The sequence below is a fragment of the Sabethes cyaneus genome, chromosome 2, assembly GCF_943734655.1.
Source record: "Sabethes cyaneus chromosome 2, idSabCyanKW18_F2, whole genome shotgun sequence".
Classification (NCBI taxonomy): Eukaryota; Metazoa; Arthropoda; class Insecta; order Diptera; family Culicidae; genus Sabethes; species Sabethes cyaneus.
This window is the reverse complement of record NC_071354.1, coordinates 214,876,322-214,901,638: the sequence shown is the minus strand read 5'-3', so window position 1 is coordinate 214,901,638 and position 25,317 is coordinate 214,876,322. Positions and strand designations below refer to the sequence as shown.

At 41.4% G+C, this 25,317-nt stretch overlaps 3 protein-coding genes across 14 annotated transcripts in view; all 3 read left to right on the top strand.

The window, feature by feature from the left end:
- The first annotated feature begins 2,643 nt into the window (after nt 1-2,643).
- On the top strand, nt 2,644-3,293 carry LOC128736631 (uncharacterized). Its single transcript, XM_053831119.1, has 3 exons — nt 2,644-2,698; nt 2,755-2,930; nt 2,994-3,293. The coding sequence occupies exons 1-3, from the start codon at nt 2,653-2,655 to the stop codon at nt 3,291-3,293; spliced, it is 522 nt and encodes a 173-aa protein (XP_053687094.1). The 5' UTR covers nt 2,644-2,652.
- An 8,270-nt stretch (nt 3,294-11,563) lies between these two features.
- LOC128737039 (NADH dehydrogenase [ubiquinone] 1 alpha subcomplex subunit 8) lies at nt 11,564-12,624 on the top strand. The gene is made up of 4 exons (XM_053831585.1): nt 11,564-11,606; nt 11,667-11,865; nt 12,035-12,210; nt 12,277-12,624. The coding sequence occupies exons 2-4, from the start codon at nt 11,737-11,739 to the stop codon at nt 12,497-12,499; spliced, it is 528 nt and encodes a 175-aa protein (XP_053687560.1). The 5' UTR covers nt 11,564-11,606; nt 11,667-11,736; the 3' UTR covers nt 12,500-12,624.
- A 10,661-nt stretch (nt 12,625-23,285) lies between these two features.
- LOC128733985 (PTB domain-containing adapter protein ced-6) overlaps nt 23,286-25,317 on the top strand; it is a 100,893-nt gene continuing 98,861 nt past the window's right edge. For 3 of the 12 annotated variants that reach the window (XR_008411960.1, XM_053827935.1, XM_053827924.1), the window contains exons 1-2: nt 23,535-23,836; nt 24,073-24,463. The gene's annotated coding sequence lies outside the window, so the exon portion shown is untranslated. Of the gene's footprint in view, nt 23,475-23,534; nt 23,837-24,072; nt 24,464-25,317 lie in introns of those variants that run through there. The other 9 variants (XM_053827926.1, XM_053827930.1, XM_053827928.1 and 6 more) reach the window with 9 other exon arrangements.

Sequence of the window (25,317 nt, the reverse complement as noted above, 5' to 3'; positions counted from 1 at the left end):
CGATTTGGTATTGAAATGGTTATAGATTAGCACCTTATTTTGCAGATTGACGAAAATCAAGCACACTCTAAAATATGTTTGTAACAAATCTCAAAATAGTAACACACATGTGACTTCGAATTTTCAAAGTTGAGCATCTTTTTTTGGGAACGGAAGGTAACCGTGATTTTTTCATATTTTATGTAGAATTTAGTCTACTTTCCAAAAATCATATCCGCATTTTGCGCAGATTTGCGCAGAGAGTAAAAATATTGAATTTTATAGAACTATGTGTTTTTAGGCAATCCCGCTTTGTAATTACTTCTAACAATACTATTACAGATATTTTTAAAATAAATCTTTGAGCATTTAGCAGCTAAAAGTTAGTACCAGGTCAGCAGAGCAGAAATGACACTTTGATATTCAAATTTTAGTGAATAAACATGGTTATTGGCTGGAGAAAGAGCTATTTTTAAAATTCGAAATTTATTTTTAAATGTGGCTCAACGTTATGGATTGCTGAGTGTTACAAGGTCATTACTACTTCTCCTAATTATCCCAATGCAAAAAAAACACAAAATAAATATAATAGTTCAAGTAGTTATAAAACTTTTCTTAGAAAATAATTTTAGAGACACCCTAATTATTGATTTTTTAAATATTTGAAAACTTTAAGTTTTAGTAGTCAATTTGGTTCACAGTTATATACAAAATATGTATGTTCCATGCTACTTTACCAATTTTATTAGTTTTGTCTCAGTTTTGTTCTGACTGGCGCCACTGTGGGGCGCCGTACTATCAAAACAGCACATAACGGATTGAGTCTATCCAACGAAAACTTGTCCGCTACGCCTTACGACTCCTTCCTTGGGGCGACCCTCCCTATTACCACCGCTGTAATCTAATTGCGCTTGATTCTTTGGCTGTATGGCGAGAGGTTGCTAAGGCAATGTTTATTTCAGACATCTTAACCTTTCAAATTGACAGTTTAGATATACTTCGGCTCCTGAACATCCACATCCGTCGTCGGCATCTCCGATCTTACCATTTTCTCAATCTTCCCGCGTCACGCACCAATTGTGGTCAAAACTAACCTTTCTCTGGCATGTGTAGTGTGTCCAACCGTTGTTATACTGTATTCGATTTCCATTTGTCTCGTTCTATTATTAAATAAGCTTTTTTACGTGCTTGAAAGTAAATTACGTCATTGTACTTGTGTAGTGTTAGCCGTCAGCATGTAGACACTTTTTAATACATGTAATAATATTAAGTTTTTAATGTGCAGTTAGTAATAAGTTGTCTCATTTGGTATGTAATCTGTTGATGCAAAAGTGAAGGTTTTGTGCCTGCTAAAGAAGGAGTCGTTAAAGCCGACCCACTTCCGCGAGCTTTTCCCTTCAGAATAAAAAAACATATCTTGCTCATTTATTGTGCACTCTGGATAGTCACCAGCTATGTTTTGGTACTCCAGAGTGCACAACGTGAGACAACGAGTATTGAATATTGAGACACACTTTTTGAGTTGAATTTAGATTATATTTTTTGGTTATAAAGGATAGTTTGGAGGTCGTGCTGTTTATTGTGTCCATAACGAATACATGTTTGGATTAGTCAGGGGACCTGGTCATCTGATCATTATTTTTAAAATTAGTCAAAAGACGGCGTAAGGCTCACCACTTAGAAACGTTTAAATTCAAACTACTACTCTCAAATACAGACAATATTTTCTAAACTGAGTGGTGTGTTATATAGAATTTTACTACGTAAAATCCCAGTGCAATCAGGTTAAAAATCTGTAAAAATTCACGCCGAATAAAACTTGCCAAATTACTTGTTGCCATCTATGCCATAATTTAATGCCAAATGGCAAAGCAATCCCGTTACAATAAAAATGCTTCAGTTGCTGTTAGTTTGATATATCAAATGGCAACAAAAATTTAAGAAGCATGTCTATATAATAATTGCCTGAAAAATATTTCAGGTATCAAGGTGCCATTATTAAACTATTTAAACATAAACCCTATTACCACTTTGAATTTTCGAAAGGGAACCGTCAAATTTGTTAAATCCAAGAGTTAAAGAATCCTGGAGAACCAATTGGCTAAAGGCGGTTCAAAACTCCCAAGAAACGCCACTTGGCTAAATTTATTAGTTTAAATTTTTACTTTTTATGACTTTCATTAAAACAAAATCAACCGCTCGTTTAAACGAATCCTGTTTGCATCCGGGATATCCTTTTCGTTTCTATTATCTGCACATGCGCTCAACTAATACCGAGATGCACTGTGCCGCAGCAAAATGCAATTTGTTTGATAATACCAATCAGATGGGAACAGTCAACCTGACACTTTTCCCTCTCTATTGCTGCAAGCCATTGTTCTTTGTCAACTTTCTTCTTCCTGTGAACGAAAAGAATAGTTTTTGGATTGTTTCTGCAAACTGCAATTTTTCAATACAGTTTCTTTGTACATAAGTTTCTGAAAACGATTCCTAAAAAAGGGGGTGTCAATGCACGCGTGTATATTTAGGGTGAAAATTTATTATTAAGAACACAAGTACTTGCTGCGGTAGTTTTTGGAGGTGAAAAACTGTGCTGCAAAGAATTCTGTGTCGGTCTGAAAGGAGGAATAGCAACTCGGCTTGGATCCTCTCTTCTAGCAGAATGATGAAAAAATGTCAATTATACTAGCAATTGTTTTCATGCGATTTTTAGACACAGGTAAAGTTGATTATTTATTACACGCTGATGAATTTAAGTACACAGTAAAATTGCAGGCCTTTCACAGTATCTGACCAACACCGTACACAAGACTCCGGCCGCAGCGGAGAAAGTAAACGATCTTTGGTGTTTTTCCTGTAACGCAACCGAGGATGGTGAAAATTGCATCGAGCTGATTGGAAATAATGCTTCCTTTACGAAAAAGTGCTTTGGAGATGAGTTGATCTGCATGGTAAGTAGCAGCAGCAGTTCGGGTACAGGAAAATATTCTCTCACTTTGTCCTAATGTTTTTAGGTCAAACAATTTTCCTACACAACACACACCAGTAATTCGAACGTGTCGGAACCAAAACTCTGGTCCCTGGAACGGAAATGTACCAACGTGTGTGAACCGGGCTGTATAATAATCGGAGAGCGGACAAAGTTGTATGCATGCACCAGCTGCTGCATGGAATCAATGTGCAACACGGGGAAAGCTCGTTCCAGCAGCATGTTCGCACATTTTTACGCTGGGTGGATGTTGGTTCTACTGACCCTATCCATTACTAGATTTTTCAACGATATCCTATATTTTCCCTACATTTTACCAAGATAAGGAACGATTATTCCATGCAAACTATGGTGTGTAGACCAATTTTTTAGGAATCCTAGCAGTATGTAATACCGGTTATTTATCTAAACTTCAGACTCTAAAAAGTTCGTTTGCACCTTCAATTAAAAAAGTAGCTAGGTACAGGTTTCTTACTGAGCCAGTCACATTGCAAGCGAAATGCAAAAACATGCACTTAATCCGTATCGTTTAGCTTTGATCTTTTTGCTTATAATGCATCTTTGCACAAATATTATCTGTATCTGCATTTGTAATATATGCTAACTATTTTTTCCGAGAGATGAATTCTATGTAAATCCATTAGTATCGGTTTCTAAATTAATTGCCAATCATATTTTTTTTAAATCAGGTCGTTTCAAACTATTTTCATTTACGTTCTGTTTAAAATAAGCATAAATTGCACATAAGTAAAACTAGGTATAAAATGCCAGGACGGCTGTAGTATTTCATAAAATGTTTAAACACGCTGGTTTCATTTGTTACTAATGACGAAAGATTATTCATCTTGATAAAAATTTTATTATATAAGAACAAAAACATGTAAATCATATACGGTCTTTGATACCCTTGTTTTCTTATTATCCTATTAACTTAACTTGCTTAAGGATTTTTAATTGTTCTGTTCTAAAAACAGGTGACCACTTCAAGTGGGCACCATCGACCGGTAAATAGATTAGCTGACGATAAACTTTCATTCAATCTAAGAAAAATAAGTAATGGGCCAAAAAATAGACACTTAGAAATAAGAAGAAAAAAAATACAATGAATTCGAACGAGGCCAAGAAAAACAACAAGTTGCCAAAAGATAGCCAACTTATATATTATCTTGCACGCCAATTCAGAAACAGTTTTTACTATTTATTTTGAATGTAGTACATTGAATGCAATAAAGTTTTATCAAAAATCGAGTCGAATGTGGCGAAATTACTGGCGTAATATTACACCTTTTCCATTATATCCAAGTAACCATGATCTAATGCTTGAATTTTTCTCCTCTGTTGGGTTCAAAATTAAAGTAAATGCACGGTAGTCTCTTTTGATAGCTTTTTTTATATTTTTTAAACGGCTTAATATCCCCATACTTGCGTTGGTAAAAGGAAATGCTGCTTCAAGAGGTGCTTAATTTCACTGTGCCTGGTTTTTACCGTCAGGTATTGTGAACCATTTAGCAATGTGCAGAGCCGTAGCGTAACATTGTGGCACCCTTGGCGGTAGCACAATTTGTCGCCCCCTCATTGTTTAGATCAGTGTTTTCTCCACGTTCATCATTTTTTTTTTGTATTCGATAAGTATTGAATAAGTACTTCGCTACACTTAACGTATGTATTGAAAAAATGGACTAATTCCGGATGGTGATGAAAAAAAATAATACAAAAGATAATTCAATGAAACAAATTTTCCTTAAATCCTATGTTTGTTAATCCTTCTATAACAATGCCTCGACTCCCTGCCAAATGGCTTTAAAACAGATAACCGGAACATCCTCTATGGCCGTTCAAAAAATTGACGCAAATTATTCAACTCTTTCGTAACCTTGGCGATCAGCTCCTTCTCCGTGTCCGTTTTGGCAACACAATTATTGGAGTAAACGCTTGGGTATGAAATGGGGAAGGCAAATGAGGAGCGTCCAATATAGCTCTAGCCATCCTAAGCCCCTACCTAGCGCCTCCACGTGGCCATACCTGGTAATGCTCTTTTGAGTAGCCAAGCTAGGAGGTGCGATGCTGGGTGGTTCCCGGCTGCCTGATCTCAAAATCGAGGTTTTGGGCAGACGGCGGAGCCACACGACCTTGTTAATAGGTAAGTATAAAATAATTTATTTCAATTATTTTTTTCGTTTTAGATTATGAACCACCTCCTGCTATATAAAACTTTGATCAATACGAGTGTTAATACTGTACATGGATATTGGATAGCAGAAGAAAAAATTAAAGTAATTATTGGAAGCACTTATGGAAACTAAAAGGACTCAACTCTATTCCATTCGAAGGACTGCTGGTGAGATTGTTCTATTTTTATCCATATATACCAGATTTCATAAATAAACTAGAATTGGGAAGAGGGAGGGACCATCAGAGCACTTGTTTGAAGCGGTGGGCCTAGGGAGAGTGAAACAGTCAACTTTCTAGGGTTAATCTTGGCCCGATTAACAACACATCGTGGATAATGAGCGGGCTCTTCTCCCCACCTGCTGGAGTCATTCTGCATTAAGACGGTTTATTCAACGATTGACTCAGGCGACTTAGCCCTTGGAAGGAGATTCTCTAAATCCCTGGTACGTGTAAGTGATGTTGCTTATCGACCAATTCCCTTTTGGTCCTTCATACAAGAGTTGGGAAGCATGACCAATCATTGAATATGTTCAACTCTTTTTGACATGATAGGCTCATTGCTATGAACGGATGTTCTGCTAAGGCAGGTGGTAGCATCATATATTCATATTCACAATTATTGGAGTAAACGTTTCGTTTTAGCTTCGCCCAAAAATACCAATAGGAAATTTTGGGAGACGTTGGAAGAGTTGGCGATGGTCGGTTTATCTTCAGCCGGTTCACCTCCTCCAGTAATCTCTTGGAATAATAGACCGTCGCCAGGTCCAGCCAAAAGACCATATCCTTTACGCGATACTTCTTGATAATCTTGATGAACCTGGCAACTTCCGGTAGATACTACGTACTGTATGACGAGACCATCTTGCTCTCAGTCTTTATTTTCGGCTTTTGCTGCACGTTACGGTCGCGTAGCAGTGTCGGGCGCCCGGAACTAGGCTTCCGTTCAACGCTTTCAGCTTTCTCGAGGTAGAGGATGTTGTAAATGCCAGATTATCTCTATTCAGCGACTACGAAGTGCTTCACCATGTCCAATTTTTCGGCTACGGGATGGAGCTAGCAGTACGAACAAAGTATCAAGCGCAGTTGTTTGGCCGTTTTCACCATCGCTTTTGAATGCAAATCAACTGTTAAGGTGGCTTGAAAAATCGCTAAAATCAGTCCAGTTTTTTAATGGCATATATGTTATGGCTAATGCTTTACTGAATACAGGGTCTTTTTAGCGCCTCCAAGAGATAGCGCTCTTGCCGGGGGCCAGGCTGGCCAACCGCACGCTACGGGGCTGGCAATGTGTGATTTGTGATAGTTGTATCAACAATTTATCTTCATAAAAATCGCTGAGAATTTGATACAGTTTCGCAGCGGTCAGTGTTCTTAATTTAATTTTGTTCTAATTATTTGTTACATCAAATTTCTGTCTAAATTTCTCTTCTTCTTATTCTTAGTTTTCGTTAGTATTGCTCAGATGTGCAAGTTCTTAGTAGTGTATTATAAAACAGTTGACCAATTTGCAAGACTTGTCTTAGGTGGAGAGCCGAGTAGACAAGTTAGTATCATGATGGTTGGGCGCTAAGATATGTTACTTGCATGATGTTGTACGGTGAATTCGCGGAGAAGTGAAATTTTTAGGTTTTGAAAAATCACAATTTTTCAAGTTTACCGTCCGTTTAAGTACCACCAAGTATCCTCAAGATCTACCTCGACCTCGAAGACCTCGGGTAGGCTTTGAAACCTGAGAAAAAAGAACGACGGAACTTTCCAGGATGTTGACCTGGTAAAGATCCGGAAAACAAGAGTGCAGATAATTCTTTTATTGGATTCTGGGACAAATTTTGAACAACCAGAAGACAGCGTTTGAAGATTCTGAACTCACTAGGGGAGTAGAACTTCTGCGAAAGCTGGTGAAGATGGACCTTGGAAGCTGTTCGTCAATGTCGTAATATGTCGATGAGGTAGTCTCGACGGCTCATCAACTGAACGGGATCGGTTCAAGATATCGGAAGAATGGATTGAAGCGTAGCTGCTGTGTGGTCTACCGGATGAGTACAGGACCATACGGCTCCTAAATAACTCCTAAAAACGATTACGGCTCTTAAAAACTGGGCCCGGTATTAGAGTGGAGATACCATTAACCCTCTAACGGGTAAGAACGTCTGTAGACGGTCTTCGCTTTTGCAGCTCCAGATCTACATTTGTCTTGAATTGACAATATGAGAAATATGTTCAGAACAGGTTTCCTGACATGCTGATACTAATATCACGACCATGCGTTCTAAAGTTATCATCTTTCAAAAACAAGAATTCCGAAAAATTCCGAAAAAATATGATGCGAATATTCCCTTTTTTACCCCAGAAAACGTTTAACCAACCGAAGACCAAACCAAAGGGTCCGAAATGCAAGAAGTGTAAGAAATTCGAATACTTCGCCAAGGTTCTGTACCGTCTTATCGTCAATCGAGTCAAACAACAACACCGACAGGTTTTCAATTCTGGAGCAACGATTCATATGACATACAACAAGGCACAGTTGACGGACGGCGCCATCACATCGAGTCGTAATATGGTCGAAAAAACTACTCCGAAGCCACCCCAAGAAACATTTTTGTTGCATAGCATCTTATTAAGCGCTTGTTCCATTGGTTTTAGCTATACAATCGTTGAATAAGCTACTCTTAAACAAAAATGTTTGTTGGGACGCTGCCGGAAAAGTAGTTCTGGACCTCAAGTCACTTGCGTTTACACGTTCCTCAGCTATCGGTGAACCTCCTTTCCGTGAATAAGATTGTAAAAAACAGATTTAACGTGATTTTAGACAAAAAAGGATGTAGAATGCTAAACGAGAGTGGCGTTGTAGTGGCAGCCAACAGGCAGTCACATGAACGATCTACAGGGTGTTCTATATGTTCGAATACACTTTAAAAATGTGTAAAAATTAAAATACAAGATATTCTTTTCTGAGTCAATTTTTATTGAAGCAGTGTTTATTGAGAACCTTTACGACATATTTGTACTTAATGACGAGCTTGAGACATTTCTCAAAAGAATCGCACGCGGCACGCACATGGTCCATGGGCATTTCGTCCCAGATCTTGGAAATGAGCTTCTTAAATTGGTCCATAATGCCCACTTTATGTTCGCTCTGCTTGGCCAGCATGTACGAACATACATAAAAGTCCAGAGAATTAAGATCCGGGGAACTGGGAGGCCACAAAGTCTTATCGAGAAAGTCAGTCAAATTCTCCCGACACCACGTATGGACGATATTCGCCGTGCGGGCCGTGCGCCGTCCTGTTGAAAGATGTAATGATCTTTTCCGTAGAGGTCACGAAGTGCCGGTGCCACAACCTTCTGCAGAATATCGGTCTTATAGTACGCGGTGTTGATTTTCACGTTTTTCTCGATAAACATCAGTGGAAGCTTTCCACGCTTGGATGCGGCCGCCCAAACCATCACCGACACAGCGCTCTGGAACCGGGACGGGGCGATGCTGGCCAACGTCGGCGCCCACAGTCGATCATTTTGGACATTGTGCGGCTGTTGCAAGATGAAGAGTTTCTCATCAGAAAACACGAACTCCTGACCAGCGTGCCGCGAAAGTATCAGTTTTGCTCTGTCCAGCCTCTTCTTCGTTGTAGCTTGCGTTATGACCCAGACACAATGCATACGGATTTGACTACGTTGCGGAAATTTTGCAGAAAATCCAGGGAAAAACTGTCAAATTGGCGCAACGTACTAAAATCCGTATGCATCGTGTCTGGGCCTTTACCCCGTGAACCTTGCGTTTGTTGTACGGCTTGCATCACAGGTTTTGCACCATGATGGTGGTGTCAACAGTGATCTTCCGGATCGAGCGGTTCATTTTTCGACGAACCCGCTCCCTCACCACCTTGATGGCTGCTGGCGTCCTCGCTGAACACGGCCGCCCGGATCTAGCACGGTCCTTGGCCGAGCCCGTCTCCCGGTACCGGCGGATGGTGTTAAAGATGAAATTCCGCTTCACCCCGTGGGATTTCAACTGCCGAAATCTGTCGCCGGGTCGCTCGCCTCTCGCAAACATCTTTACTACGACCTTGCGGTACTCCCCAACAAACATTTTTGTTGAATAACGGCTTATCAAGCGCTTGTTGCCCGGTAATTATACAACGGTTGAATAAGCTATTAATCAAAAAAATGTTTTTTGGGTCCTTCATCGCGCGCGGTAAACAAATAACAAATGACATCAAGTCGATACCTTGCGCGTCGGTTAGCCTATATATACGGCTAAAGCTGACACCAATCCGAATACACAGAATACACATGATGCGCACTTACACAACGATGAAAAGTTGTATTCGAACTTATTGAACACCCTGTATTCAAGCTGGAGCAGTGCAACGTAGGTAACAGGGCACTGACGTCTTCTTCAGCAATATCCCTGGATATCTGGCATAAACGGATAGGTCAACTGAATCCAGTGATATTCAATAAGCTTGCAGATTGGTTGGGCTGATTGATGGCGTACAACTGAGTAAGAAAGCTGACAGCGATGGCGGTGTATGTGCGATGGGAAAGCACAACCGTTATCCGTGAAGCCGAAGGACAAAGTTCTTCTTCGGATCTTGCGGATATGTCCCAAAAGTTCTATGTGATTGCGAAGCGACAGATTTGGACCGCTAACGATCACCAACCAGAAATTGTCGGAATACTTTGCCAGGTTTGGCTTCGTCCGGCATCAAACCACGAATAGCTCCACTTCGGAATAAGATAGACTAAGAAGGACTGGCTGAGAGGGTGAATCGTTCAATCAACGAACGTGTGAGATGCAACATGTATATGCTTTTCGAAGCGGAGCTACAAAAGTTTTTCTGAGCAAAAACTGTGTCGACGGCAATGTATCTTCGGAATCTGGTGAGCGATTCTCGAGAACATGGTGTCACACCGGACGAGCTTCGGAGCGAAAAGAAACCAGTCTTATAGCATGTTAGGATCTTTGGAACGCAAACAATGGTACATGTTCCAAAACCAAAACGACGCAAATCGGATGCAAAATCTGAACATTCCATTCTAGTTGGATTCGATGAACACACAAAAGGTTACCGATTAATTTTTTCTGAAGATCAGGAAGATGATCAAGAACCGAGATGTTATAGTTTAATTAACGAGTCCACCAGTTGTTCCTGGTAGTCGTGAATTACAAGCTGATCGAGAAGACAATGAGACAAGTGCGGCAGGTAATGCTGTACGCTGTACCGATTATTTCTGAAAGTGACCTCGAGGATGACGATTTCGAGGAAGCTTAGAGCAACGTTAGCAGCAGTTCGACAGATACCGTAACTGATATGGCCGTGCTCGTACCGCGCCAAGTGTCTTTTCCTCCTGGGACAATGACGTTCAGTCGAAGCGGTTGAAAGTACAATTTCCCAGACAAGTATGAGCAATTTACTGTTACGACTAAAGTCCTGTTCCCACTCTTCACTGAAACTTCAACCTGACATCTCGCAAGTTGCACAACCCGATGATGAACACGTGTGGCTGAATCGATTTGTGGAGCCAGACGAGTTGGGCCTGTTTAGTGGAATCGCAGGCGGAATGGCGACTCTGCAACAGATCAATTCTATGGAAGTCGGCATTTCCACATTCAATTGGCACGATTGAAATATTAATTAATGAGTGTCCCTTGGTCATCCGAAGCATGTTATTCAAATCCAGGACAGTCCTGGACTGTCCCGCAAAATCCACGAGTCACTTTGAGTTACGGGTTATGTCTTTTAGAAAAGTTGGTGCCAAAATATCAAAAACAAAATGATGAAATTCATATAAAAATATTTTTTTTGGTCGTAGAAAAATATTGGATATTGACTTTTAGTTTTTACACCTCTTTATACCGAATAAAGTACGGTGAAATCATTTCTTTTTGCTAGAAAAAGACACGAGCCGTGATCAAACACCATAATCGTTATCGTAAAATCGATATTTATTTATAAAGAATATATTTTTCGATATCAAAATATTGTATCTAATCTACAGCATTTGGAGATTTTAGATAAACGACCAAAGTGTAATATTTTTTCCGTGTCTGTTACCGCCGTTACATGGTACAGAGCATGAGCATAAAGGCATAACATGCATAACATACGAAACAGGGATTCCAGATACACATTTCAAACTACGGATTCCACGGATTCGTGTTCAGATAACAAAATATGCTAAAATGAGCACTTCGGAAAGATATGTATTCCTATTTCTTTATATTTGCATCTTTTTTTAAATATATGAAAATTATTGCAATCTATTTTCCGAGCGACAACATTTAGTTTTCAGCAATTTCTTTTTGATCCGCCGTTCCGTTATCATGCATTTTTAAACATCTGGCACCTTTGTTCGTATCAAAACAAAAATAACACAAATGTCAAGTTTTGATTAAACAAAAGTTTAATCAAACTCAAATTCATTGCATCGCGCAGTCTTCTGTGTACTGCAACATTTTTCGGTAAATTATTAAAAAAAATTGCTTTATTTCTCCATTACAACATTTTATTACTTGTTTCAGATGCCTAGTCGCTGATTGCCGTTTACAGATTTTGCAATTCTACCCAAGTGACCAGTTTTCGCCCGTTAATATGGTCGTAACTAAGGATATTTACCTGCCATCGGACGAAGAGCTAACCGTTCCGGAAATTAACCTTTCGGGGCCAGCCCTCCGTGCCGGTGCCTTTCATGTTGGCAAGAAATGTGAAGCAGAAAATAATGTGAGTTCAGCGATTTTTTGCGTGTAATTTATAGCCTACAAAGGCGAAGCTACAGCTTCCACCGACGATTGTTACATAATTTTTGTCAGGCCTAACCTGACCGCTTGAACGAATGCGATCATAACAATAAAGTTAGGTACTTGGTTGAAATTATATGGTTTAATTTTAGGAATTTATGCTCTGCCGCCAAGAGTTGGACGATCCGCGAGCATGCTTGAATGAGGGAAAGGCAGTCACCAGCTGTGCAATGGACTTTTTCCGGAAAGTTAAAAAATCTTGCGCCCAAGAGTTTACCCAGTATGCCAACTGTCTGGATAAAAGCAGTGGCGATTTGAGATTTAAATAGTGAGTAATGCAAAGCATCTAAATCCCGAACCAGAAAGTTACACTTCATTGTTCTAATTTCGTTAGCTGCCGTAAGACGCAAGCGGTGTACGACAAATGTGTGCTGGACAATATGAACCTGGAGCGGCCGGACTATGGATATTTCACCAGAGCTAAGGTTCACGCCACCGATCGTCCAGCACCGCCGAAGAAGGAGAAAACCGTCTACGCGGATGCTACACCCGGTTTGCCGGATGATTATCCCCGGCCGGAAGCTAAGTATGGATCGCGTTTCCACTGGCTAAACTAGGAAGCCTAGGTGCGGTGTTTGTTTAGAATTTTTAACATCTGTGGCGCTATCTTCGTTCGAACGCTTGTCGTTTGTCACAGGTAATTAAAGCAAATTATGAAATATGTTAGATGTCATATTTAATTTATTGAAGAAGCACGATAATGGTCGATTTTATAACCTCAGCATGAGATTTTTTGTGCACGTGATATTAAGATTTTTGGCCGAAACTAAACGGTGAAAAGTCATTTGCAGTGAACCATAAATTCGTGGTTTATTCCAAATTACTATTTCTATGCGCATTTCGGTTTTAAAGTTGTGCATATTTTATTAAAAATTGGACAGTGAAATGTATGACAGTGAGTATGTTGGCTCTTATTAATTCCGGGGATAAAATGCGCTTGGTCAACATCGCAGTTTGGCGATATTGATGACAAAAATAAAGAAAATGATCCTTATAAACGCTTTAATGTAGTAAGAAATAATAATGCTTGGGGGTATGTAAGTATACAAACCATTCCTAATTCTGTTTGTCCTGCTGTAACTCAGGTGATCCAGTCAGTAGTGATATTACTACTTCCCAACAAATATATCGATAAATATTATGCTTAATTGTGCTATAACTTTGCTTCAAATTTTTTCTACTTTTTCACACCGATACTCAATTAATTAAAATATTTATCAATTTAATATATAAATTATTTATTCATTTAAACAGTGACAATAACTCAGCAGTAAGCAATATGAAATTTGTAATGATTGTTACGAAAGATACAATTAATTTTCTACACTTAAATCTAAATCATGCGATCGTAAAACTCTGAGCTAAATTTTGACTCTGTCGTTTTGCAGAATCCAACTGCTAGAAGACAAGCAAAAGCAATATGCAAGCAATAACATATACCTGCAGCTGCTCAAACTCAAACGCCGCGCCGATTTGTTTTTATTCCGAGGGTGACTTTTGATTTTTGCGCAATTTTCGTTCATGACTGCGAAAATGCACCGGCTTTGACCTCGTTGAATCAACGATTCGGAAGGTGTGAGAGCGCATGTTAAAGCTAGCTAGCCGTCTCCTATAGCACCAATGTTCTTTGTTCGCGCCCATACTGCTGGCTATGCGAATTGGGGTAAATGTAAATGCGTTTCACTACCTATAGTTTGTAGTTGGTACCGATTACTACTATTTATGTTGCACTCCTGAATTTAAGCGATGGTCATTCAGACAAAAAGCTATGTAATTAATATGTCTTTTTTGTTAAAAATGAGAAGCAAAAAAAAATCTAAAGGCAACTCTAAAAGCGAAATTTTTTACAATTTTTGACGGAGCGAAATATAATATGCTCTAATCCCGAGCAGCTATTTTTTGGCGTCTAATTCTGTGCATTTGGAATTAAATCAGCAATCTTGAAAAAACTGGTAAGAACTTGAAAGATTATGCTTTCAGACAGTTTTTGAAAATATCATTTATAACTGTTCAACTAAGAAACTACCAACTTTAGATCTACTGCACGGAATTTATACTTAAAAATCATTAAATTTCTAATACTGTCGCTTATGTGATACATACAAATTAGAAAACTCCTTCTTCTTATTCTTCTTCTAGCAGCATAGAGTTCTTGCTGTATCAATAATTTCTCTACACTACTCAGTTCTGGACTACTTATCGCCAATTCGTTTAGCGTTTCGACACCCGTAAGTCGCTTTCAACCTGGTCGAACCGTCTGGTTCGTTGGGCTCCTCTATTCCTGATGGGCGCTGCGCTGGGGTGAAAGCTATCTGATACTGTCCTACGAATTCTTTTGCTATTGGAGATAGCGACGTAATAAAATCTGCAAGAATCTGATTTGAAATTATCTAGTGAAGTGACGTTGCTAGTGTTTTTTGCCATTTTTGTAGAGTTCTGCCGTTGTTGGTTCTTGCCGGTGGTTCTATTATTCTGCAGCTGACCGATTTCTTGCCGAATCTCTTCCAGATCGGAAACCAACAGACTGTTATCGTTTTTAGGCATTCCTAAGCTAACTTCCATTTCGTTTCCCTCTGTTGCATTGCCATTGAGGTGCCCGGCGAAGAACTACAACTCGCGGGTTGACTAATTACCGAATGCTTAATTGAGGAGAACGGGTTTGTCACAATGTATATACTATCGATAGTTTTAAGCGCTAACATTTAAAATTTTTACGATTGCTTAGAAAACATCCTAAAATATTGTGCGCATACCTCACTTACTTACTTACTTACTTAGGTGGCTTGCCGTCCTAAGACAAAGCCTGCTGAACAAAGTTTCTCCATGTAACTAGGTTGAGGGCTACCGCTCTCCAATTCCTCGGACACCGAGTACTCTCCGCCAGATTTCGCTCCACCTGGTCTAACCATCTTTCTCGCTGCGCTCCTGGTCGCCTTGTTCCTACCGGATTTGAGGCGAACACCATCTTTGCAGGGTAGTTGTTCGGCATTCTTGCAACATACCCTGCCCATCGTATCCGTCCAGCTTTAGCCACCTTCTGGATACTACCCATACGCCTCCGAATCTCACGGCTGGTATCATTGTCCGTCGTTACCAGTGAGTCAAGGTAGACAAATTCATCGACTACCTCAAACTCATCGCCGTCGATCAATATACTACTGGCCAAGCGGCGTCGTTCGGCCTCGGTTCCGCTGGCCAGCATGTACTTTGTTTTAGACGTATAGACCTTTAACCCAATCTTTTCTGCTTCGCGCTTTAGTCTGGTGTACTATTCAGCCACCGCCACAGATGTTCTGCCGATAATATCCATGTCATCGGCAAAGCAGACGAATTGACTAGATTTGTTGTATATCGTGCCCCGCGTGTTGATATCCGCTCGGTTCATAACACCTTGTAGCGCTATGTTGAACAGCAGGCATGAAAGACCATCACCTTGACGAAGCCCTCTGTGTGATTCGAATGAACTTGACAATCCACCCGAAATCTGAACACAGCACTGTGTACCATCCATCGTAGATTTAATCAGTTTGATGTGCTTCCTGGGGAAGCTGTTCTCGTCCATGATTTTCCATAGCTCTTTCCGGTCGATGGTATCATATGCGGCTTTGAAGTCAACGAATAAATGATGCGTGGGTACTCTGTATTCACGGCCCTTTTGGAGGATTTGCCGCAGTGTAAATATTTGATCCGTTGTCGACCGACCTTCGACGAAGCCGGCTTTCTATACAAATCTATTCGCAATTGGTGACAGACGGCGGAAAATGATTTGGGACAGCACTTTATAAGCGGCATTGAGAACGGTGATCGCTCGATAGTTCTCACAGTCCAACTTGTCGCCCTTTTTATAGATCGGGCAGATAACCCCATCTTTCCACTCCTCCGGTAGCTGTTCCGTATCCCAAATTCTAACAATTAGTTGGTGCAGACAAACGGCCAGCTTTTCTGGTCCCATTTTAATAAGCTCCGCTCCGATGCCATCTTTTCCAGCTGACTTGTTGTTCTTTAGCTGCATGATGGCCTCCTTTACTTCGCCTATTGTTGCGGCTGGCACCTCTTCTCCGTTTGTTGCACCGTCGAAATCGCTTTCCCCGTCGCCATGGTTTTCCACCTGGGCGCCATTCAGGTGTTCGTCGAAGTGCTGCTTCCACCTATCGGTCACCTCACGATCGTCCGTCAGAATACTGCCAGTCTTATTCCGACACATTTCGGCTCGCGGCACAAAGCCTTTGCGGGATCCGTTCAGTTTCTGGTAGAACTTTCGCCTTTCCTGAGAACGATGCAGCTGCTCCAACTCTGGATATTCCTGCTCTTCCAGGTAGCGCTTTTCTCCCGAAAGATTTGGTTTCGCTGCATCTTCTTCTGTTTGTGTCTTTCCACGCTCTGTCGTGTGGCACTGCGCATCTTGGCCGCCCGCGCATCATTCTCCTCATCCATCACCCTCCTACATTCATGGTCAAACCAGTCGTTCCGTTGATTCCAGGCCACATGCCCGATGGAGCTCTCCGCTACACTGCTAATGGCTGTTTTGATAGTGTTCCAACAGTCCTTGTTACGATACCGCTTATACGGCAACACTGCCCAACATCGCAGATGACGTTTATGTTGACTAGAGGGGAAATGAAGAGTGAAGATAAATAAAAACTCCATCGCAAAGTGTTCTGAAAAGCTAAATAGAAAGTGTTTCGAGGCAAATCATTTCAATCAGTTACCATTTAACGTGCGAAATAGTACAGGGTTAGCGAAATAGCGCCTGATAAGTGGTAGAAGAAAGTGATTGAAGTGGTAAGAAAGCAGTTATTCAGTGAAATAATGTAATAGCAAAATGTAAACAACACCTGTTTGTACTTACCTCCAGATACTGCAACCGTTGAAATCCACCAGTAGCCCGGGATACTTACCTGTACAGAATAATTACCGTAACCAACCGTAAATCCGTTGTAAGTAGCCTAAAACAAAATGTGTAATATTGTATACTTACCAGATTCAATCCGTTCATAGTATTTACAACCGCGAAAGTAAAGTAGGGTAGCGCACCCCAAGTTGACCCTAAGCAGAAACGCACTTACCAAACCGTAAGTTGTAGTAAATATTAAGGCAAAATAAAATAAACGAAATTAGATATTAATAGGTATACTGCGATCGGCGTAGGATAGGAAGAAGGTGTAAACGATAAACAGTGAAACCACTTCTTGTAAGTCGAATGTATACATTTTCTGTATTTAATTTAACGCAAAAATACATTACAGTTTGAGCATTACCGAAAAATAATCGGTTGCTACAGAAAATTGGTTCGTATCCGAACAGTACTCGAGAGGGGCTTCGTCCAGTTCGTCCTCTTCCGGCAGCGCAGCTTCGAGTGAATGCGCGTAGTTTGCGGCGACGTCTGGCTGTTTCAGCCCCGCGTGGTCTACCCGAGGCTGGCGCCGGTACCGAATATTGTTCACAACGGAGAATCTTGGGCGCATCTTAACCATCACTAGGTAGTGGTCCGAGCCAACGTTAGCGCTTCGATAGGATCAGACGTCGATAATGTCTGAGAAGTGCCTACTGTCGATCAAAACGTGGTCAATCTGTGATTCTGTCTGATTTGGTGACCTCCAGGTGTACTTGTGATGGATTCTGTGCTGGAAAAAGGTACTGCGTACGGCCATGTTCTTAAAGGCAGCAAAGTCGATAAGTCTTAGGCCCATTTCATTGGTTCGTTGGTGTGCGCTGAACCTTCCAATCACCGGTTTGTGTTCCTCCTCCTGGTCGACCTGAGCAGTGAAATGCCCGATGACGATCTTGATATCATGTTTTGGGCAGCGGTCGTATTCACTCTCCAACTGCGCGGAGAATTCATCGGTACTTCCGAGGTGAGGGCTGTGCACGTTGATGATGCTTATATTGAAGAATCGGATCTTGATTCTCAACCTGCATATTCGAGAATTGATTGGCCACCACCCAATCACCCGGGTCCGCATCTCGCCCATCACTATGAAAGCTGTACCCAGCTCGTGTCCGTTGAGCTCTTCCAGCACACCTCCTGCAGCGCTACGAAGACGAACTTGCCGCCCTTCAATACGTCGGAGAGCACTCGAGTGCTCCCTTGGAAGTTGAGAGATCGGCAGTTCCACGTCCCGAGTTTCCAATCCATAGTCCTTTTTCGTCGCGTGGGTCTATTCCGATTGTTCCAGTAAGAATTTCCTTGTTCTTCGTTCTGTGCTTTAGTATTTTTCGTGGTGAGGGCTTGCAAAGCCTGCTACACCGTCCTCCTGTTTCGCCGGAGGGCCAACGAAGCTCGAAAGAGCCCACCTTTCCTGTCGGCATACGACCTTGGCTTTCACCGGGGTTGGTTACCTGATCTTCACCAAAGTGCACAAGGCACCGACAGTACGCATTATTCAGCCGTTTACCAACCTTTAATCAATAGACCGTATGAATACAACAGCTTTGCTTTTTCCGTGTAATTCTTATGGCAGAGTCAGGTTGCTGAAGAGCAACAAAGTCGCTGATAAGGACTGCCTACCAGTTGAGTTTGATAAAAATGGTCGAGAAACTGGATTAAAGGGTGTTTAATCAATTTCAATTGCATCACGGACGAAACACTGCAGAAAATTACTTATTGGGTACTTTCTTCTGAAAATTTGGGTAGAAGTAGCTTAGAGTGTATCGTAAACACTGTATTTTTATCGTAGTCAGTTTTTCGAAAATCGGCGGGTCAAAGGCAATCGAAAGGTGAGACTTAAAGTGGCTAAGGCAATTCTTGATTCCAAATTGCTTCACGGGCTGGAGATAACCTCAGCGCCTCGGTAACGCTGATCGATACCCTGGCACCAGTATACGCAGAATAATTTCCAACCTCCTGCCATCTACTCCCAACCTAGAGGTACACGCGGAACTGGGCTCAATCCCTTTTGATCTACTGGTTCACGCTGCGATCGGGGAAAAGACAACGGGGGACGCCGAAAAATCGACATCTAGCGTTCGAGGGGTTCACCTTCTCGCTGAGGGGGCGGAATCTTTGATAAAGATCACCGGTCATGCACTCCCTCCAGTAGCACGTCTACACTGGACCGGAGACCGAGACTGGTGGCTCGACCCTCTTCGTACAAACAAATCTCTTACTCATATATCCCGGAAGAACCAACATCCACCAATCATCCGACAAGCTGCGGCGGACTTAATTCGAAGAAACTACTCCAACTACGTTTGTCGTTACACCGATGGCTCCAAAGACGACGGTAAAGTTGGATTCGGTATCCACGAAAGTGGAGCCGACCAATTTTTCAGGTTACCAGATCGCACGTCGGTCTTTTCCGCTGAAGCCGCCGGAGTCTTCGTGGCAGCCGTCACACCAGCGGAAGGACCAATCGCCATATTTACTGACTCATTAAGTGTGATACTGGCACTTGAGTCCCCCACTGCACATCATCCATGGATACAAGCCACACTCAAACTTGCTAGGCCTGGCAGCGTATTTGTGTGGGTTCCGGGGCACTGTGGCATTCCCGGAAATGAAGAGGCCGACAAGTTAGCCGCACTTGGGAGACAATTTGGAATCAGAACTGTAACTTAAACTTGCGAAAGATAAAAAACACAACCAACGCCTGGGTGGATCGAGAAAATTTCAGGGAACGGGTGGTTCTCTCCAGAGTGAAGACAGGTCACACCCGCGTGACACATGAACTAGATGGAGGCGGAGATTTTCGAAAACAATGTATCATCTGTAGGACAACTCGAACGATGGAACATATCATCTGCGAATGTCCAGAATTCCATGGTCCGCGTCAATTCCATAACATCCCAAGCAGCTTAAGAGAAGCGCTCAGTAACGACCCAGTGACAGAATCAACAATGATCAAATTCCTAAAAGATGCAAATTTATTCAATCATATATAACTTACATTTAAAATGAAATGTAATCTCATACTTCAGGGGCGAACCAGCCTACGGCTGAAAACCCCATAATAAAAAAAAGCTACTACTACTACTTTTTCGAAAATTGGAAAAAATAGTGTCACCCGAAAAGCAACGCCGCGAATTTATTTTGCGCAAGCACCTGGAAAATTCTCAACTCTCTCATCATGGATGACGAGTCTAACGTCAAGGTGGACTTCCGGCAGCTTCCGGGGCTACTGTACTTCACCGCCCAGCAGAAGTTTGATGTTCCGGAGGAAGTAAGGAAGCAGACACTTTTAAAGTTAGCCAAGAAAAACAACTTAGCAAGCGATCTGCTCATGTGGCAAACAGAGTGCGCTTTTCGTGACTACCGGGACTGTAAACGGACAGACCTACTTCAAGGAGTGTCTACAGAAGCGATCTTCTGGCCGTATCTAGCTTAGTGCTACTATTCAAAGGATGTCCTGGAGTGGTACGGAGCCAACGGGGTTACTTTCGTACCCAAGGACATGAACCCCCCCAACGCACCGGAATTAGGGCCCAATAAAAACTACTGGCCTATTATGAAGCAGGCACTACGGAAGCATCCTAAGGAGGTCAAATCTGAGGAAGAAATGAAGAAAAAAGTGGGTTTCCGTACAGAAGAAGCTGCAGCGAGATGTTGCACAAAACTTTTTAAGTGGAGTTAAGCGTAAGGTGCGAGCACACGGTTATGGTATTGAAGTTGAATGAAATAAATAAACCTAAAAGCTTACTAATGCGTTATATTTTATTGTCTGAATTTTCTATAGCATTTCTTCCGTGATGCAATTTGATGTGGAACACCCTTTATTTTCAAAATTTGGGAGCACGAGAAGCTACCGGAGAAAAGGAGTGTTTTGTCTTATCTATAAAAAGGATGATCTGCTCGACTGTTGCAACTATCGCGACATAACGCTGGTAAACGCTGCCTACACATGGTACTGTCTCTGATTCTGTTACGTAGGTTTCGCAACATATTTTCATATTTTTTATGGGACATTATTAAATATTACAAAATGTTTCTCTTGATACGGGGCTTGTCCAATTTTCTAAATGAAATCAAAAATGCAACATGCGGAGTGAGAAATGCCGTTTAAATGGCAGTTTGTGCCAGATAATAACCCTAAGAAGTAGAAGGGATCGAGCAGTATCGATGGATCAAGAAATGGTTTGAAGAAAAAAATTGATCTTATGCAATGGCCGCCAAAGTCGCCTGATCGAAATCTTATAGAGAACCTCTGGTAGATCGTTGAAAAGTCCGTGAGTCCTTTGAAATCAAAGAACAAAGAGGAACTGTGGGATAAAATCCAGGAAGCAGAAACGCTGGTAACGATTCTCACTGCATTATTTTCAAAAGTTGGGAGCAGAAGAAGCTACCGGAGACGCTATCTCTGTCAGCACATGTAGAAGCCTTGTTAAGTCTATACCGTGTAAAGTACGTGAAGTTATTTAAAACAAGGGCTATACCACCAAATATTTGCCTCGATTCTACATGCCGATCGAGCCCGTTCCGATCAGAAACCATATTCCGAATCTCGATCGACATGTGTTATAGCATACGTTGTATTCTAATCGTAGTGAAATTTTTGATCGGATCCGGGTCCGATGAGGCCAAAAGAAACAGTTTTCCAAAGAAAGTAATTTTTGGTCGCTTATTCTTTGGCATTTTTATTTGTTTGAATGGACAATTTGTTTAGAACGTTCAGATCATTTCTGAAGTGTTTTTTTTTTTCTTGTATAGCGATAATATCCTCAATTATTTGATTTTAGTGATTCTACTATTCAGGGAGGGTTCGATAACTTTCCCTCAATGTTGATTCATTTGACAGTACCGTCTCAGTCGAGAAAAATTTGACAAAGTTATGTATGGGACATTTATAGAACTCGTTATTATCTACAATTTTACTGTATCTTTTTTATTTCTGGTGTTACAACACTTATTAGTGTTGTTCATTAGTAGCTCAGTGAATATTCACTTAATAAAAAGAGGACATTCGAACTCCAAGTGACTACACACTTGTGCCATAGTGGATATTATTCCACAAACAACAAAACTTGTAGTGCCAACCACTATTGGCAGAAAACGAAAAACAGATGCACTCATTATCTGTATGCATACTGTGGACCCCCACTGCGCTGCTGGGCGGAATCACTGCAACGATCGGTGCAGCGCAGCGGCGAAACCTCAGAAGCTGTGTCAGTCAGTTCAGTTGTCGCGGTGCAGCTTCAGAAGCTCGCACCACCCGTAATGCCTGGGAAGCTTTCATCACAATCGGACTTAGGTTGGTGTACGTCTGTATTAGTGTACCTACCTATGTACATCGCAAGGGGTTCCAGCCAAAACATGAACATTTCTCTATTGTTAGTTCATCCACAATGGGACGGGTTATTTAGAGCCCTCATTTTTTATGAAGGATTATCTTTATTAAAACGTTTAAAACAAAATAAAATTCACAGTAGCGCAATGGCTTACATTTGAGTGTACGATCAGCTCGCTACTTGACTTGATTGATGTCGCATACGTATAAGATAAGTACTGCGACGCAGGATGTGCCCACTTGAGCTTACGGTAATGGCAATTCATAAGTTTTAAGCTTGTAACAAATTTAATTTTATTACCCACCATAAAATGCAAACAAATCTTGAAATGTTACTCGGTTTTTACAATTAACTAAGTACACATGAGTAACAAACGGTCTAAGCTTTAGAGCTGTTCTGTTTTGTTCCAACTACATTCCGAAACTTGTGACAGTCGTGAATCCAAGGGGTTGCGGAAATAAGAATTCTAAGCATACTTCGATTTTTATTGCTAATATTTGTCATTGGTGATCGAGTGAGATTATGTGGTCATTTCTAGAAGATCAATACTCGGAGTTCATACGGTTCAGTAGTGGAACAAAATGGCACACCGGCCAACGTCATATGCAGAGCTACTCTTGTGCAAGAAAATATTTGTGTTTGTTGCCGAACCACAGCAGTGAGCTGGTGGCTTTGCGTTTAGCTGCAGAAGTCATCAGTCCTGTGTTCGGTCTCGGTCGACATTAGCAGGAAAACTTATATGAGAGTGCAGCTAACATGAGCATACATACTTATAGGTTGTTTTTTCTATTCTCACCTGGTCACTCGGGTCGGTCTCACCTGCAATTGTAAGGTCTAATCCCCGGTGTGGATGTGGCGCTATATTTTTCCACCAATTCACGTTTGATCGAACTTTTGGACTAAGGAGGAGGAGGAGGAGAGGAAGCTGGTTGAACAAGAAACGATCGAGCGGGTGGACTGCTGGGCGGGGGCGAAAACAGGCAGCTTTAGCCGAACGTTGCACGGAATGAGCCGAAGTGATCATCTGCTCCCGTGCGCCATTCCGCTGTGGTTGGTTGGTGTGTTTGTTGTGCTGTCGCTGTGCCTTTGCTGTGTGCACAAAAAAGCTAAGCTGTACGATCGTTTCCAGTTGCTCTCGGGCTGGTCAGTCAGTCAGTCAGTGCAAACCTGTAGCTGAACGAGTGTGCTTCTCCGCGCTAACTGGTAACTGTGAGATCCGTAACTTTGTGATTTCGTTGCTCTCGCTGTGTGGAATCTTGATCGGGAATTGAAATTTGTTTTTGCCTATTTTTTCCCCTCGTAGCTTAAACTGTGAGTCAAGATCCGTCTTGTGTTGCGTGTTCAAATTAATTGTTTCCTATCCAGGTTTTGTTTTATTTCTAATAGCTCTTTTTAGTATTTTATCTGTTTTCAAATTTGCCAGTGTAGTGTTTGATTTCGCGAAAGTGGCATCTCACGTCTAAAAAGTTAAGCAGCGTAGATAAATTGAGGTTTTTTTTGCGTTCTCCTTAGGGATTAGCCTGACTAACCCATTCCTAGTTCCATTTTTTCACCTTGGTTAAATCATCATTCCTGAAGTATCATTAGTTTAGCTTAAGCACTTGTGCTGTCAGAGTATAGGAGAGGTGCTGCAGATCCAGACACAAAAACGCAGATCGAAAGAGCCAGAAAAGGTACGTGTGTTGTACGGAAGGAGAGCGAGAAAAGGCCTCGTCGTCGAGAGTCACCTCTCTGAGACAACCACAAAAGATTAAACTTCGCTTCGAAGCAAAAAAACAAGTATTTATAGTGTAGGGCAAATAGTAAAAGCAAAAACGCCTCCTTCGAAGTTGGCCATTTCAGCCCAGTACGCAGTGAACTTCGCGATTTCGCTACCAAATTAAAAGAGCCTTTGGTTTTCGGTTTTCAGGCTAAATTGTTTCGCAAAAAATCGTTTGGAAAAAGTGCAATCTTGTTCTGCTGACCAACATCAAGTGCATCTCAGTGTGAAAACCAATCTCGAAAGGAAAGTTTGAAAGTCGCGTAAAAGGTCCGATTATAGTGCTTGAATTGGTGCGAATTTTACAGTGGATTAAGTTAAGTACGGTGTCTCACCGTGTTGGTAGCGCAGCTGAATAGAGCCCAATTGTCGGACCCCAACGCACACATACAGCTCACATAGACACGCAAAATTTCCTTTATGAATATTGCTGTCTCATTCGATCGGCACTCGATCGCGTTCATCTACTGACGGAGTTAAAAAACACAGCGGATTGTGACGACGGTGACGTGTTGTGTGTTTGAAAGTTCGCCGAAGTTAGGTAACGTATCTTGTCTCTCTACACACCCTGTTTACAGATCCCCTTTTAGTTTTGCCATAATTTAGCATTGTAAACCGCAGCTATTTCTCTCACTTTGTGATAAATTTGTCATCGTTAAAGTTCAAGCTCTCTCTCGGTCTCGGGGGGCTTATTTTGCGTGACTTTATTTAGCCCAGCAATTTAACGATAGAAAAGCTGCGCAGGAATTTTATTCGATGCTCCCCATATATGCATGCACACACCGACCACCACAGCAAGTTTTTTTTAGTGCATACACATGTACTTGTGATGTATGCATAACAGCAGCGGCGCAATGCACGGCCACGGTACGGTGTGGCGCATATGGAAATTGTTTCTCTTTTCAAGCCTTCTTGTCATATCGTTTCGTTTGCTGCTTGCTTGCTGGTGGTTGTGGTGTACGATCGCTCTTGTCAAACAATTGAAGTCACTGTACCCTTTCCCCGTCTTTACTCCTGTGTCCTGTAGCCTACTGTGATCAACCCAATCATAATGGATGGAAAAAATTACCGATTTTGCACAAACCCCGGGGTTCATGGGCAACAAGTTTTCAATTGTACGGTTTACGTTGTAAAAGTGCTTATTTTTGGGCTGAGGCAGATTAATTAAATTGATTATTTAAAGATAATAATATAATTTTAATTACATTTTCTGCAGTCAAAAAGACTAAATAGGGATTTTGTCGGCTAATTTCAGAAACAGTAATGGACTGTTCTCCATTGCGTCATGTTTCTTTCTGAAACTCATTTTTTTGGTTTGATTATGGTTGAAATTCGGCAGCAATTTCATCATAATTCTTTTTATTTACGTAAATATTCCTATGTTTTTCCAGAAAA